The sequence below is a fragment of the Oncorhynchus nerka genome, linkage group LG6, assembly GCF_034236695.1.
Source record: "Oncorhynchus nerka isolate Pitt River linkage group LG6, Oner_Uvic_2.0, whole genome shotgun sequence".
Lineage (NCBI taxonomy): Eukaryota > Metazoa > Chordata > Actinopteri > Salmoniformes > Salmonidae > Oncorhynchus > Oncorhynchus nerka.
In genome coordinates, this window is record NC_088401.1 from 61,932,999 (window position 1) to 61,950,933 (window position 17,935).

Here is a 17,935-nt window from a genome sequence, read left to right on the forward strand (position 1 = left end):
CGGTATGATTCATAGCTAATGGCTGTTGATATGATTCATTACATTTAACATTTAAGTCATTTAGCAGACGCTCTTATCCAGAGCGACTTACAAATTGGTGCGTTCACCTTAAGACATCCAGTGGAACAGCCACTTTACAATAGTGCATCTAAATCTTTTAAGGGGGGGGTGAGAAGGATTACTTTATCCTATCCTAGGTATTCCTGAAAGAGGTGGGGTTTCAGGTGTCTCCGGAAGGTGGTGATTGACTCCGCTGTCCTGGCGTCGTGAGGGAGTTTGTTCCACCATTGGGAGGCCAGAGCAGCGAACAGTTTTGACTGGGCTGCGCGGGAACTGTACTTCCTCAGTGGTAGGGAGGCGAGCAGGCCAGAGGTGGATGAACGCAGTGCCCTTGTTTGGGTGTAGGGCCTGATCAGAGCCTGGAGGTACTGAGGTGCCGTTCCCTCACAGCTCCGTAGGCAAGCACCATGGTCTTGTAGCGGATGCGAGCTTCAACTGGAAGCCAGTGGAGAGAGCGGAGGAGCGGGGTGACGTGAGAGAACTTGGGAAGGTTGAACACCAGACGGGCTGCGGCGTTCTGGATGAGTTGTAGGGGTTTAATGGCACAGGCAGGGAGCCCAGCCAACAGCGAGTTGCAGTAATCCAGACGGGAGATGACAAGTGCCTGGATTAGGACCTGCGCTGCTTCCTGTGTGAGGCAGGGTCGTACTCTGCGGATGTTGTAGAGCATGAACCTACAAGAACGGGCCACCGCCTTGATGTTAGTTGAGAACGACAGGGTGTTGTCCAGGATCACGCCAAGGTTCTTAGCGCTCTGGGAGGAGGACACAATGGAGTTGTCAACCGTGATGGCGAGATCATGGAATGGGCAGTCCTTCCCGGGAGGAAGAGCAGCTCCGTCTTGCCGAGGTTCAGCTTGAGGTGGTGATCCGTCATCCACACTGATATGTCTGCCAGACATGCAGAGATGCGATTCGCCACCTGGTCATCAGAAGGGGGAAAGGAGAAGATTAATTGTGTGTCGTCTGCATAGCAATGATAGGAGAGACCATGTGAGGTTATGACAGAGCCAAGTGACTTGGTGTATAGCGAGAATAGGAGAGGGCCTAGAACAGAGCCCTGGGGGACTCCAGTGGTGAGAGCGCGTGGTGAGGAGACAGATTCTCGCCACGCCACCTGGTAGGAGCGACCTGTCAGGTAGGACGCAATCCAAGCGTGGGCCGCGCCGGAGATGCCCAACTCGGAGAGGGTGGAGAGGAGGATCTGATGGTTCACAGTATCGAAGGCAGCCGATAGGTCTAGAGAAGGATGAGAGCAGAGGAGAGAGAGTTAGCTTTAGCAGTGCGGAGGGCCTCCGTGATACAGAGAAGAGCAGTCTCAGTTGAATGACTAGTCTTGAAACCTGACTGATTTGGATCAAGAAGGTCATTCTGAGAGAGATAGCGGGAGAGCTGGCCAAGGACGGCATGTTCAAGAGTTTTGGAGAGAAAAGAAAGAAGGGATACTGGTCTGTAGTTGTTGACATCGGAGGGATCGAGTGTAGGTTTTTTCAGAAGGGGTGCAACTCTCGCTCTCTTGAAGACAGAAGGGACGTAGCCAGCGGTCAGGGATGAGTTGATGAGCGAGGTGAGGTAAGGGAGAAGGTCTCCGGAAATGGTCTGGAGAAGAGAGGAGGGAATAGGGTCAAGTGGGCAGGTTGTTGGGCGGCCGGCCATCACAAGACGCGAGATTTCATCTGGAGAGAGAGGGGAGAAAGAGGTCAGAGCACAGGGTAGGGCAGTGTGAGCAGAACCAGCGGTGTCGTTTGACTTAGCAAACGAGGATCGGATGTCGTCGACCTTCTTTTCAAAATGGTTGACGAAGTCATCTGCAGAGAGGGAGGAGGGGGGAGGGGGAGGAGGATTCAGGAGGGAGGAGAAGGTGGCAAAGAGCTTCCTAGGGTTAGAGGCAGATGCTTGGAATTTAGAGTGGTAGAAAGTGGCTTTAGCAGCAGAGACAGAAGAGGAAAATGTAGAGAGGAGGGAGTGAAAGGATGCCAGGTCCGCAGGGAGGCGAGTTTTCCTCCATTTCCGCTCGGCTGCCCGGAGCCCTGTTCTGTGAGCTCGCAATGAGTCGTCGAGCCACGGAGCAGGAGGGGAGGACCGAGCCGGCCTGGAGGATAGGGGACATAGAGAATCAAGGGATGCAGAAAGGGAGGAGAGGAGGGTTGAGGAGGCAGAATCAGGAGATAGGTTGGAGAAGGTTTGAGCAGAGGGAAGAGATGATAGGATGGAAGAGGAGAGAGTAGCGGGGGAGAGAGAGCGAAGATTGGGACGGCGCGATACCATCCGAGTAGGGACAGTGTGGGAAGTGTTGGATGAGAGCAAGAGGGAAAAGGATACAAGGTAGTGGTCGGAGACTTGGAGGGGAGTTGCAGTGAGGTTAGTGGAAGAACAGCATCTAGTAAAGATGAGGTCGAGCGTATTGCCTGCCTTGTGAGTAGAGCTAATGGCTGTCGGTATGATTCATAGCTAATAGTTGCCGGTATGTGTCATAGCTAATAGTTGCCGGTATGAGTCATAGCTAATAGTTGCCTGTATGATTCATAGCTAATGACTGCCTGTATGATTTATAGCTAATGACTGCCTGTACGATTTATAGCTAATGACTGCCGGTATGATACATAGCTAATGGCTACCGGTATGATTCCTAACTAATGGCTGTCATTATGATTCATGTCATTGTGGACCCAAAAGTTGTTTCTGCATATTAGCACTGTAAGTGTATGGAAGCCATGGACATGTAATGCAGTGTTTTCAGCCCACTTGCTTGTCTGTTGTATCATTCTCGCTATCCCTATTCTGTTAGCACTCTCCTAGCATCCACACATGTGCTTTACTGCACCAGCAGGTAAACTGGCCATACCACTGAGAGTCACTTCTGGCTATAATTCATAGAAAAGCTGTTTAAAGGCACAATATGTAATCTCCACAGCCTAACCCTGACGACTTTGTGGTGCATGCAAGACCATCCATGCAATACTTGAAGCTCATGGTTGGAAGATTGTCCAAATCCTGTCGAACAGTTCTGAACTACTGCTCCTCTAGTGGTATAGTATCATTAGGTGTTCATTGAAAATATCTGCAGTATAATGTTTTTATTTAGTTCATATATTAGTCCATATTCTCAACTGATACATCAATTAGTAATTTTGTATTTAGTCCTTACACTCAAGTGATGAGCACAGATTTAAAATGACCTAGACTCCACCAAAACTAACATGAGGAAAAACATGTATCTACAACCTATGCTGTATCCACAATTCTCTGGAATCTAGTGGAGGGTTTACATGTAAGAGTGGGATGCCTCTTGGAGACAACATTAAGGTGAAAAATCAATAGCTGCCAAACAAAGTGAAATGTTAGGTTTAGTCTGATACATGACAGATACCGCCTAGGCTGATTTGTCTTCAGTGAATCAAGGCTGGAACAGTTGATGCCTGTCTGCTGTTGTCAGTTACCACTGCATTAGACACGTTTGGAGGACAGTAAGTCTGGCTGGTCCTGCTATTGAGTTACCATGATAGCCAATGAAAAGAAAGGTGTCTTCAGAATCAAGGGCTGTTACACAGCAGCTTAACTTACCAGCCAATTTCACTAATGAATTTGGTAGTAACGAATACTGCCACAGAAGGGATTCATGAAGTGGATGGTGGTTTCAATAAGTGTGTTGTGTGCGGGATTAATCTCAAAGACAAAATCTCAAATACAAATAAAGTTGAGATACATGCACTTATCTGACGTTGATGCATAAACCATGCATTGATAACAATTAGGGCTGTGAATTGCCAGGAGAAATGCGATTTATCAACATACACCGATACAATATGTATTGTGATTCTCATGATTCTATATATTGCGATTGAATACTGTCATTTTACTGCAATTTTATGTTCCAAACATATTGCTCACTATATGTCTGCAGCAGAGAGACAAGAGAGAGCATTAGAAAACCAGTTCGATCAGTCATGGAAATAAAAGTGCTGTAAACATGTTGGCTCATTATTTAAAAAGTAAAAAGAAGATTTTTTTCTCTCCCCATTACTTAAAAAATTAAAATGTTTTCAGTTATGTTCCCTGGTTTCAAAATATAATTTGTATGTAAGTGTCTAGGCCCGCTTAATGATACGGTCAGCTAAGTCTTCCTGTACTCTGAAGCAAACGAACAAACAATTTCTATATTTTTTTACTGATCGATAGAATCCCCAAACAACGAATAGCTTTGATCATAGGTTTCAACCGGGAAGGTTCTATGCATCATGTTGTGCACTTGGAGTTGGCTTAGTTGCCTCAGCAAATCAAGACTGCATATTTTACTTTCTAGCCCTGAGCATATGCAATGTTCAAGACTCTGCCAGTGTCCTCTGCATGGAGCCTGGGGCCATATCATAGTGCTGATTGTGCAGGCTGGATCATTAGAGGGTACACTGGTTGCTGTACATGGGATGCTGAGAGGGGGATAGGGAGAGAGGGATAGGGAGAGAGGGATAGGGATAGAGGGATAGGGAGAGAGGGATAGGGAGAGGGGGATAGGGAGAGAGGGATAGGGAAAGAGGGATAGGAATAGAGGGATAGGAAGAGAGGGATGGGGAGAGAGGGAGAGGGGGATAGGGATAGAGATGGTATGAAGAAAGATTGGAAAACATCAGGAAGTCCAAACTGGTTGGTTGGTGGGTTCTTGTGGTGTGTGTGTTCATGGTGCTTAGATGTGTGCATTCATGTGCATTTGTGTATGAATGTGGGGGAGAGGATCAATGTTGTGGAAAATAACTGCCTCCCCTGGAAGAGCCATATCCTTGGCTTTGAATTATTCTAGAATGCCCTGGTCTGTGTCAAACAGCACTGTAACGGTAGGATATCAATTTATAGCCTTGGCCTTATAAACCTTCCCTTAGAAAGCAGGATGTCAGCCACTACAATGTCACAATAGAACTGGGGATAATACTGGACAGTGGGGTATCATATTTTTTTGGAAGCACTGGTGTCAGATTATGTCTCGACCTCCGAGCCATCGTTTATCTCTAAAGCAGAGAGTAATGCTGGTCTCAGGATTTGCAGTGAAGCATTGTCTGTAGATAGCGATTGCAGCTATGCCATTGTTAGTCAATTTGTTGGGTTCTTCTGAGGAAGTACAGGGCCTATAGAAAGTCTACGTTCCCTTGAACCTTTTTTGTTGTTGTTGCGTTACAAAGTGGGATGGAAACAGATTTCAGTAATTAATCTACACAAAATACTCCATGATGTCAAAGTGAAAAGAAAGTTATTTATTTTTTACAACTAAAATATAGTCATTGCATAAGTATTCCCTCCTTTTTTTAGGCAAGCCTAAATTAGTTCAGAAGTCAAATTTGGCTTAACAAATCACATAATAAGTTATATGGACTCACTCTGTGTGAAATAAAATGGTTTGAAACCCCTACTCCTTCCTCTGTCCCCCAAAGGTACAACATCTTTAAGGTCTCTCAGTCAAGTACTGAATTTCAAGCACAGCTTCAAATATCCGAAAGCCTCTTATAGAAGGGCAGTGATTGGTAGATGTGTAGAAATAGCAAATCAGACATTGAATATCTCTTTAAGCATGGTCAAGTTTATAATTATGCTGTGGATTATTTATTAAACCACTCAGAAACATCAAAGATACAGTCATCCTTTTGAACTGTAATACTGCAAAAAAATTGCAAATGAAGAAACTTTTTGGCCTAAATGCAAAGCCCTGTTTGGGGCAAATGCAAGACAACACATCACTGAGTAACTGCATCCTTATTTTCAAGCATGGTGTTGGCTGCATCATGGTATACGTATACTTGACATCAGCAAAGGCTGGGGAGTTTTTCAGAATAAAAAGAAACGGCAAACTCCTAGAGAAAAACCTGCTTCAGTCTGCTTTCTCCCAGACACTGGGAGAGGAATTCACCTTTCAGTTGGACAATAACCTACAACACAAGGCCAAATCTACAGTGGATATGCTTACCAAGAAAACAGTGAATGTTCCTGAGTGGCAAAGTTACAGTTTTGACATGAATCTGCTCGAAAATGTATTCCAATACTTAACAATTGCTGTCTAGTCATAATCCCCACAGAGCTTGAAGAATTTTGAAAAGAATAGTGGGCAAACATTGGACAATACAGGTGTGTGAAGCACTTATGAGACTTACCCAAGAAGACACACAGCTGTAATCACTGCCAAAGGTGTTTCTAACATGTGTTGACTCAGGGGGATGAATACTTACACTATCTAATCAAGGTACATTAGTGTTTTATTTTTCATTAATACAAAAAAATAGAGTATTTTGAGTATTTTGTGAAGATCTTTGACAAAAAATGACAAATCCATTTTAATCGAAATTTGTAACACAACTAATATAAATCCAAGGGGGTGTAGCCGTTCTATAGGCCCTATAGCTGTACTTCAGTCCACATATTGCTCATTTAAAGAGTGCCTTTGTTACGTAGTCCATTAGAAAAATGAATCAGCTGAAAGTGGAAACGTGTCAAGTTGTAAACAAAATACTTGCCATTGTTTGCGAAGGGAATGAATGCTTTCCCCTTTTTAACTGTTGACAGGTCTCTTCTCTATCCCTTTGAACAGTGTTTCGCTCGGGAAATGCAATTATAGCAACCATTGTGACAGCTATTAGAACCCCAAATGGCCTGTTTTTCCTGGTTCCATTTGCTCAAGTGATTTGGAAGGTGTGGCCTAAGTGAACAAGAGGCATATCAATAGTCCACCTGACAGGGTTGAATTGCTGCACTAAAGACACTGGAGAACGCCATTAGAGCCTAAAACATTTTTTTTGAAAAGAGAAATGACTGATTGTTTTGAAGGTGTTTACAGTTGAAGTATCTTCACCTATTCCAGGCAGGCAGCCTACATACCTTTTTGAATGGGTAATTTTGAAGCGACCAGAAAATAATGCTGTGGCGGAGGTTTGACCAATGAGCCTTACAAACCGACAGTATATAATATGTTCAATAGGGGCAATGCTACAATCAATATCATTTCTGGAGCCACTCCTTTGCCAGCCTCCACTAGGCCCCAACTCTCAACCAGGATTCATTTCCTGCTGCCGTCTGCCCATCACCATGACAACACAAGGCAGTCATACTGACTAATAGCACTACCTATCCAGGTCACGACAGTCTTTTTGATGAAGAAAAGGTCTTGGCACCTGGTTGAACCCGTAATGCTGGCAGGACAAATTGGCTGTCTAATGTTTGGGTAATGACACCTAGAGCTGTTTTTCATCTCCTGTCTATCTCCTGTCCATCTCCTATCCATCATGTGTCACATCACATGTTATGCTTCTTCTCTGTTGAATGGCAGGGTTATTAGGATAATCTGAATCTAAGATGAAAAACATTGTTATTTATTTCTCCTTTAAAATAATCTTAAACATTTTCTGACTCTAGCTATCTTTTCATCCAATTGGCGACAGATTTTCAAGCGAATATTCTAAAATCCGCATAAAGACCATATGCACATTTTCCCACCAGTGGTGTGTTTCCACCGAACGGACTTGTTGCAGATAAAAATCAGTGCATAATGACTCTTGTCTTGGGACCTGCGCTCTAGCCAACATTTTGCAGATACAGTGCGGGTAGGCTGTGCAGGTAGGCTAGTCTACAATGATGAGATTATTATTTGTCAAATGGCAGTCAAGCATCGATCAGAATAAGAACCTCAATATTTTTTGGAAAGGAGCATCAAGATCACTGTGCACTTTCACCACCCTCTAAAGTTCTTAACTTACAGTATTTAGTCTGTAGCCCAATAAACTGCTGTCACGCCCTGACCTTAAAGAGCCTTTTTATTACTCTATTTGGTTAGGTCAGGGTGTGATTTGGGTGGGCATTCTAGTTTTTCTATTTCTTTGTTAGCCGGGTATGGTTCCCAATCAGAGGTAGCTTGTCATGCCCTAACCTTAGTATTCTTTGTTTTCTTTATTATTTTGGTTAGGTCAGGGTGTGACATGGGTGATATGTGTGTTTTTGTCTCTTTCTAGGGTGTTTGTACTGTCTAGGGGTTTTGTAGATTTATGGGGTTGTTTTCATCTAGGTGTTTATTGTTGTCTCTGATTGGGAACCATATTTAGGCAGCCATCTTCTTTGGGTATTTCGTGGGTTATTGTCTAGCCCAGTGCGGGCTATTCCACCTCGCCGCACTGGCCTGGCTACGGGGAGCATTCAACCAGGTAAGGTTGGGCAGGCTCGGTGCTCCAGATCTTCAGTGCGCCTTCTTGGTCCGGTCTATCCGCCCTCCGGTGGCAGCTCCCCGCACCGGGCTTCCTGTGCGTCGCCAGAGCTCAGTTCTCCCTGTTCCCCCTCCCCGCACTCGCACTGAGGTGCGTGTCCTCGGCCCAGTACCACCAGTGCCGGCACCAGGCCTACAGTGCGCCTCGTCTGTCCTGAGCTGCTAGAGTCTCCTGTCTGTCCTGAGCCGCCAGAGTCTCCCGTCTGTCCTGAGCTGCTAGAGTCTCCCGTCTGTCCTGAGCTGCTAGAGTCTCCCGTCTGTCCTGAGCTGCTAGAGTCTCCCGTCTGTCCTGAGCTGCTAGAGTCTCCCGTCTGTCCTGAGCTGCTTGAGTCTCCCGTCTCTCCTGAGCTGCTAGAGTCTCCCGTCTGTCCTGAGCTGCTAGAGCCGCCAGTCTGTCCTGAGCCGTCAGAGCCGCCAGTCTGTCCTGAGCCGTCAGAGCCACCAGTCTGTCCTGAGCCGTCAGTCAGCCTGGAGCTGCCAGAGCCGTCAGTCAGCCAGGACCTGTCAGAGCCGTCAGTCAGCCAGGACCTGCCAGAGCCGTCAGACAGCCAGGACCTGCAAGAGCCTTCAGCCAGCAAGGAGCTGCCAGAGCCATCAGCCAGCCAGGAGCTGCCAGAGCCGTCAGCCAGACAGGAGCTGCCAGAGCCATCAGCCAGCCAGGAGCTGCCAGAGCCGTTAGCCAGCCGGGTGCTGCCAGAGCCATCAGCCAGCCAGGAGCTGCCAGAGCCGTCAGCCAGCCAGGAGCTGCCAGAGCAGTGAGCCGGCCAGGAGCTCCCAGAGCCGTCAGTCAGTCCGGAGCTGCCCTTCAGTCCGGAGCTGTCCCTCAGTCCGGAGCTGCCCCTCAGTCCGGAGCTACCCTTCAGTCCTGAGCTACCCCTCAGTCCTGAGCTACCCCTCAGTCCTGAGCTGCCCCTCAGTCCTGAGCTGCCCCTCAGTCCAGCGCTGCCCCTCAGTTTTGTGGGGCCCTTTAGTAGGGTTGCCAGTCTTAGGTTGGTGGCGAGGGTCGCCGTTCCTAGGAGGCCACAAAAGCGGACTAAGACTATGGTGGAGTGGGGTCCACGTCCAGCACCCGAGCCGCCGCCGTGAAAGAGGCCCACCTGGACCCCCCTCTTTAGATTAGGTTTTTGCGGCCGGACTCCACACCTTTGTGGGGGGGTACTGTCACGCCCTGACCTTCGTATTTTTTGTTTTCTTTATTATTTTGGTTAGATCAGGGTGTGACATGGGTGATATGTGTTTTTTCTAGGGTGTTTGTACTGTTTAGGGTTTTTTGAGATTTATGGGGTTGTTTTCATCTAGGTCTTTATGTTGGTCTATGGTTGCCTAGATTGCTTCTCAATTAGAGGCAGGTGTTTATCTTTGTCTCTGATTGGGAACCATATTTAGGCAGCCATCTTCTTTGGGTATTTCGTGGGTTATAGTCTATGTGTAGTTGCCTGTGTCAGCACTAGTTATCATAGCGTCACGTTCGTTTTGTTGTTTCTGTTTAAAGTGTTCTTTGTGTTTTTCGTCATTCAATAAAATAATGGATTCACACCACGCTGCGCTTTGGTCCACTCCATACGACGATCGTGACACAGCTGTCTATCGTTGTCTCTGATTGGGGATCATACTTAGGCAGTCTTTTTCCACCTTAGGTTTGTGGGATCTTGTTTGTGTGTAGTTGCGTTCTCTACTGTATATAGCGTCACGTTCGGCTGTAGGTTGTTATTTTTGTTTCTTGTTCATCTAATAAAATTATGTACGCTTACCACACTGCACCGTGGTCCAATCCATCTCTAAACGATCGTAACAACTGCATGCTTTCCTGAGTTGCAGTGGAAAGACCTTACACCATATTGTCGCATGACTCCAAGTTTACTTCAATATGATGTTTTTTATATCAATATTTGCGCAGTAAGGTGTTTCCACTGCCATTTCTCACATAATTAATTGTTCCAAAACATCCGGTTTCCATCACAGCTGTCATGATTTTTTGTTATTCGGTATGACTTTACGCGCATAAAAACTGTGGATGGAAACATGGTTACTGAGATAATAGCTGTCAACATGAGACTAACAGCTTGCTAGTTGGCTTATCCCAGCTACTTATGAATAACTACAACTTGTAATTGCAATACATGTCTGTAGCAACAGCTAGTAGTGATGATTGTTTTGGTGATCTGTAAATTGTCATGTTTAGTCAGGGAGACAGGGAGACCCACTGAAGTATGTTATTGAATGTTCAACATTTCATCATGATGACCATGTTTATAATCATTATAGTATCTTTCTTTACACCCTCATACTAATAATTATGTCATATTGAAATGTTACCCTGGCCTTCTGTAGTGAGATGAATTGGGGGAATGTAAGAGTTCTTTGATGTGATGAGAAGCTGGGTAAGGAGAGGGCTGGTGTGTTTGACAGGGTAAGGTAGGAGGAAGTTTGAGGGAATTCAAAAGGAGCTCCCCTGAACCTCAGGCCCTTATAGTTCAAAGATACAACCCTTCTCTTTGCTGAAGAATTTCCTAAAAGTCACCAGGAAGGTGGTTCTAATGGTTCTGTATCCCAGCAGGGTTGACTGCACTCCCCTAGGCCATCCAATATGAGTCTGAGCTGCCGCCTCCACTACAGAGCTCTGCTAAAGCTAACCGATCGTCCAACCAGAGACAGGATAGTAATACATGCAGCCTGATCACACACTTAAAAGTGATAATTGACACAATAGTGCTTATAGTGACTAAAACAGAAGACTCTGTAAAGAGATTATTCTAGGCTGGGGATGTTCATAATTATTCACTAGCTATGAAATGGTGGATCAAGATCCCTGAACTGACACAATGGAACTTCCTGCTCTTTTTTTCCAATGGAATGGTGATGATATCCTACAATTTTCATAATGGTGAAGGACTAAATAGTCCAAGTGAATGCCGTTTCATAGCCATTATCAGTTGCTTCCATCACTTAATAGACACTTAAGTGTCTGAAGACCTTTGCAGTTTTTGCACATTTTTAAACGCCTTTTACCATTCTGTCCAAGCTTATAGTCCTCAGATTGTTGTTGTTCTGCAAAACAGCTTTTAATTGTCGCCTGGTGCTATGTCAAATATTGTACTCTGTATTCAGAACCAATGGACTAATCACGAGGAGATATTTCAGAAGAGGGAATACCTGAGAAAGCCATTGAAGCAGACTTTCCAGGGATTGCAAGATAGAGAAAGATCAAGACAAATCCAGCTAACAGCCAAGGGACTCTTAGCCGTTGAGAATGGATCAGACATCGAACAGCAGCTGTACTGATGGATTTTGTAGAGGTTAATGGTAATCGTCTTTAAGAATGTAATGTTCTTAACGAAACCTTAAAACCGCTTGCTTTTTTCACTGACTGATTGTAAATCCTAAATTGTGCAACGTGACGATGGGAGTCGAAAGGAAAGTAACACACATAGACACAAAGAGATGCAAAAACCTGTCGGTCCAATTCCCAAAAGGGTTCCTGATGAATAAGCGCAAACACATTCTTCTAAAAACCAAGAATTAAAAACGCACCAAAGGGAATTCCGCTTTGAGAGACATTATTGTGAAAGCATAGACGCTTCATAAACCCGGCGTTTGATAGATATCGCAGGCGCCATTAAGATCTGAATGAGGTTGTCGTTTCAGCAGCCAGCATGCAGTATTAATCAAAAAGGGCCTTTAATTAAAGCATCTCGTCTGACGGAGACAATGACACGATGACATTGAGGAGTTATGGAAGGGAGGCATCTGTCTTGATCTGATTTCAAATCATAGCCCCAGAAAACACACAGCTGTTTCATCCCAGGGCTCGTCGCTCTTAAAATATCAGGTTAATTGCCTGTGTTTTGGTGTAAGAGAATGGCAAGCTGTCTCAGAGAATCATTGTTTCACACTCTTGAACACATGCATTCGTGTGCATATCCTCTCACATGCACATGCGAGAACATTTGCAAGGCGCTCTCTCTCCCACCACACTCACTGGCGCATGGGTGGCAATTAATGATGAAGCACACCGGTGCCAATTGGTTTGATTGCTTACCAGCATCACGGTGCAGTTGACATTGGACTTGATGAGGTGTGGAGATCACATGAGATGTGCAATTACTATCTATTAAATTAATGTAAAGATGTTGACCTTTGTCTCAGCACCAAATACATTTATAAAAAGTGAATGTTTAGAAAGTGCAGAAATTCCCACTTCATATATGTCTGGCCACCCAATATATTAAATATCTATTACCAAAGCAAGATAAATAGTGAAAAAATATGGCATCTCAAATGCTTAGATATTTAGATTTAGATATGCAGATGGACTCTACCAAGTCGAAGTGTTCTAATTTGTATGTAAAGGGTTATCTTATTTATCAAGTATTCTAATATCCAAGTACAAGAAGATGATTTCATTATGTAATGTAATCATGTTCCCACGTAGTCATCCTGTGCGTAACTTGATGGGACAACAACCACTGTAACCAATTGTATGTCTTCATTAAACCTTGAGGCAGTACAATGAGCCAGTCAATATCTTTGCTAATCGACATTTGACCCCACAAGGTGAACTCATGAAGATAGAGGCATTTCCATAGTTTCAAGATTTTATTGAGCTCAAATGAGATGTTTTGATCATTTACATTAACATACAATTTGGTTGAAAGGGCTGCTACAGTATGATACATACAATATTGTAATAACAATGGATTTGTGTAAAGCTTATCTCAACCTAACTCACAAGTCCAATAAACATTAACTAGTAGAAATACATCAAACCTTTCTTAACTATAAACCATTGAAAGTGTAGTGTTGTTCCTAACATAGGATATTTCTAGACAAAAGACAATAGACCATTACAGGGTCACCATAGCAGATCAACGGTTCAGACGTTTCACCCACAGCTCACACTATGCAATATTCATACAAGCTTATGAAATTATTATTTCACTATCTGAAAAGTAACTTTGAAGGGTTTTTGGATTTGACGTTTTAAGATGGTTAAAATGGTTGTCACTTCACATGCTGTTTATGTTGTGTTTGATGTTAGAACATGTGTTTGATGCCATTCATTGGGTGAGTTTTGAGGAATTTGAAACTGAACAAAATTGTCTGTGCCCTATTAAAACATGTCGGTAACCCTCCTTCCCCTTGAAGATTTAACACACAATAACATGTATTACACCCTGCTATGGATGTTCCCTCCTGGAACTTCTAACATTGTAGGCCATCATTGTAAATAATCATTTGTTCTTAACTGACTTGCCTAGTTAAATAAAGGTTTAAAAACATTTTTTATAAATAATGTATTACTTTTACATGAAAAGTTTGACTATGTTGATTTAACTCATAATGTGTCTCAGTACACACAGTATTATAACAATATCTACATAGGTTATAACCCTGAAATAGGACACTGTCATGTCAACTGTTGCCTGCCCTTCCCATAGGCCCCGAGTCCGTAATGAATTATACAGCTGAGAAATAATTCCTGTAGAAAATTATTTCTGAATGACACGCATACATTTCCTCAGCCTTGCAGAAGCGACGTAGGGGTTGTTTGTCAGCTGCTGGAGGTTTGCTTCGTGTTGACAGGTGTGCAGTGAGAGGCAAAGGCACACTGACAGGGACAATTTGCATAGCCACTAAAGAGGCAGCCTCACTGAAACAATGCATGATGTCCTTCAAACAAAGTTGTTATTTTTGGCCTTCACTCTTGTCATATTATTTTAGCACAGTCCATGTTACTGGCCTTAACTTGTCATATTGTTTCTGGGTCTTTCTCTAGGGCTGCCGTCAGCGAAATGACAAGTAGAAACATCGGCATACCATTAGGTGACCATTAGGACATCCAGCATGTAACAAGGATTGTGCCAAAATCCAAATTCATATCCAGCTGTTTACCCTATCAAAGCATGCTGTTAATGCAGATGACATAGTTCAAGAAAAGTCCTGACTTTTTCAATTATCTCAAAGATTGCCCTAACCCTTAAAAAACCCACCTCCATTTGGAATTTACAAGAGCAAATCAGAAATGTCAGCATTGTAGGTTTACCTCTTAGCGTTGAAGATGGATAGATAATCACGACGTGTCATTCCGGGGGCCAATTACACAGCTTTGTGTGAAATTGGAAAACCTGTTCTCTGAGCGCTCTAATGGATGTTCTGGTCATTAGTTATTTGAGAGTCTTTTCGGGCTGTAATCAAACGTGAAACATCCTGTTAAGCTCCCATAAAGAAACAGCTGTCTCTATAAATGACCTTCTGGGTTAAAGAACCCAACATTCAGCCAGTTGGTGTTTGCCATAATTATCAATATTTTTTTATTGCTATAGCATCTCATGCATTTGAAGAGCAATTTTAGGTTGCATTTACTTTTCTTGGTTTGTCAGATAACCACAGCTTAATCACCAGTTTATTGCAAGCAACTCCCCCACAAGATAGTAGCAACCCAATGCAATGCCAAGCAGGTGTACTATACTTCTTTGGTTTTACATTCAGGTGTTCTCATATGTGCTTACAGTCTATTTCTGTTTCCCTTTGAACAGGAGCCCAACTGTCGAGTCAACAAGGCCCGCCTCCTCTACCACCAGCCCCTCCCCCTCACCACAAACACCACCCGTCCATTACTTCGTTGAGCCGCGGCTCGCTGGCCAATCAGAGGAGCCCAAGCCCTCCCCCCTCGGCTGGCCTGGTGGCCGAGTTACAGAGCGCAGCAGAATGTGTCCAGCTGCAGGACAGCTGGGTCCTGGGCAGCAATGTGGCCTTGGAGAGCAGGTGAGTGACCCACAATGCACCTGGAGGGTTTGTGACAGTTTGTGACATCCAATACACCTGGGGATATGATGACCAATCGCACCTTTCGGGAATGACTCATCTGCAAGATCAGTATTCCCGATGAAAGCGTCATATCTACATGTACGTTAAAGGGAAATGTAAAAAAAATCTTCGACATCATATTCCTCTCATCTCCAGCACATATGTGAGAAAGACACATTTCTAGGTTTTGTAGTAAAAATAGGAAGATAAGGGTTTCCAATGACATCATCAACCAATTAGTAAACAATTAGTAGGCAATGCTTTCTCGCAATTGGTCAAAATTACATGATGCACACCGATGAAACACTTATCTTCCTTTTACTACAAAACATAGAAACGCACCAAATTGTACATATATTGATGAATATGAAGTTGAAAAATGGTGACGTTTCCCTTTAAGCGAAGAAATAGGTTGGTTTGTTACAATCTGAATGTACATTTCTCCATGTGTCTTCTGGTGCATCTCAGTGGAACTGTTGGTCTCCTTGTCATGGGTAGCCCTTTCCTACAGTAAAATGACTAGTGGCCTCATGGGTGGAATTGTATTAATATTTTTTCATAATTAATAAATCGGTGTTTCTATGTCAAACGGTTTTGTTATTTTTCAGTCTTCTGTGATGTATATAAAGTGTAATATTGGAATGCAAACAAAAATGGAATACATTTAAACTCTATATCTGACATGGTACAGGTGTCTTATTTTTTTATAGCCCATAACCATGTGTGTGAGGTGTATACTATGGTTTCAAAGTAGATTTGTTAAAGACTACCAGGAAGCACTCTAGCTGTGTTCGAATACTCATACTAACCGCAATAACCATACTATTTGTGACATAAATTGAGTATATGGTATGCTTATTGGTCATAGTATGGATAAAGTTAGTATGCCGAAAGTTCCCGGATGTCATACTACATTCGACAAAATACGAAGTTTACAAGCAGTGGACAATATTTATGTCCTATTAAGGGCCCATAGTGAAATTCTTCAGGAAATGGTTATGGTTTCATATTGTTTTCAGATTTGAAGAAAATGGCAGAAAATAGAAGTCCAAACGGGAGCGGATACAAATTCATAGCTTTAACTAATTATGACAAATGTAATAAAGTAATGACTTTTCAAATAAGTTAACTTTCATGTTATGTTGACTGACAATTTGCTAGCTACCCTATCCTTACGAACCACATAGCATATCATTACAGCAGTATGTTAGCTAGCTACCTAACGTTAGTTGGCTACTAATACATCAAACTTGCCAGTATATTAACTATATGCTATCTAACTAACTATCCAGTGTTCATTGACTTGATTATTCCCGTCATTCATAGTTTAGCAAAGTGGTATAGTCGTTTTGCGTTTCTCAATGGACTTTCGGGTGCTTTCGTAAATTTGCTCTGGCTACCTACTCCATTTTCAGAGCACTTTCCTTTGAGTGTACGAGAGTGCAGAATAACTTCCCAGCAGCGCAGTTACAGTCACAAACACTCTGGATGACATAAAAACAGCCTAACCAGCTCTGCTAGGGCGAGTAAAATGGTTAGAATGATGTGTTCTCTCATTTGTGTCTGAAAGTAGCTAGCAAGCTAGCCAACGTTAGCCAGTTAGCTTGGATGCTTGACTGCCATTGTAAGGTCAAAACACTCGAATCAACCCGACTCATCGGCCAGAGCGTACAGTGTACACTGAACGATCAGAGAGCAAAACGCTCTGATTTACAAATGGACAATCTGACAACGCTCTGAATTTATGAATGCCCAGAGCACATTCTGAGCGCACTCTGGCACTCCAGATTGAATTTAAGAACACACCCAAAGTCATAAAATGTCTAGCTCGTAATTTTTTATGCTAACAAGCTAGCAAGAGGTTGCATAGCAACAGCATCAATTTCTGGTAGACAGGCACAGCGCTAGTATGCTCAACTGAAAGGATACCATTCGTTTAGGGTATAACGTCAACTCACTCACTTTTGTACATCGCCTTGGTCCGTACAATTGACCTTATTTTAGCGCTCAAAAAACGTTATACTTCCAGATCAACTGGAATGTCAATACCATTGTAAAGCACAATTTCTCCCCTTTCCAACAAAATTCATGCCGAGACCTCTACGCTGCATGATTCAAGAAGGCAATGAGCTCTGTCGGGTCTTTTTAAAAATGGCGGGTGGGGAAGCAAAACTAATGCGTGATAGTGAGAAGGAGAGAGGATGTGGGAAAACTGCTTTTTTTCATTCGATCTGTCCAATTTATCACCTTATCGCCTCTAAAATGTCAATAAAACACTATAAAGAGTTTATATAATGTGTCATTACATACCTATTTGAAGTTTTGTGTCGAATTTGCATCGGGTTTTTCGGGCAGTGCTAAAGTGATTTTCAGAAGTAAATAGCGGCTTTGAGAGTCATGATTGCTTGCAGTGATGACGCAAAAAAATTACTAGGTATCCCCCTCCTTACCCCCGTCACTGTCCATTTCTTGTTTTTAAACGATGACAGAAGTGCTACACCTGGTGGAGAGAGATTATAAGACAGAAATAGTTGCTGTACGTTACGGCATGACACGTCACGATGTAACGGAGGGTCCGTTTTTTCAACTTTTCTCCAATACTATAGAGCGATTACCATGTCGATCAACGCTTGAATAGAAGCGTAGTTCACACCCCATATTTTGAAGTCAGTAGTCCCATTGGTTTACTTTGCAGCCTCGTTTGAATGTCGCGGTTGCGCACATTTGTACGGAATGGGGTGAGTTTACGTTACTAAAATTAACTAATAGTATATAGTATGTATTGTATACTCATTAGGTATGTAGTATACAGTATGTTTGTATGGAATTTCAAACACAG

At 43.4% G+C, this 17,935-nt stretch overlaps 1 protein-coding gene across 1 annotated transcript in view; it reads left to right on the forward strand.

Moving 5' to 3' along the window:
* si:dkey-237h12.3 (teneurin-3) overlaps nt 1-17,935 on the forward strand; it is a 172,077-nt gene that overhangs the window by 65,794 nt on the left and 88,348 nt on the right. Inside the window, exon 4 of the mRNA XM_065019761.1 lies at nt 14,826-15,054. Within this exon, the coding sequence (XP_064875833.1) occupies nt 14,826-15,054 (229 nt within the window). The remainder of the gene's footprint in view (nt 1-14,825; nt 15,055-17,935) is intronic.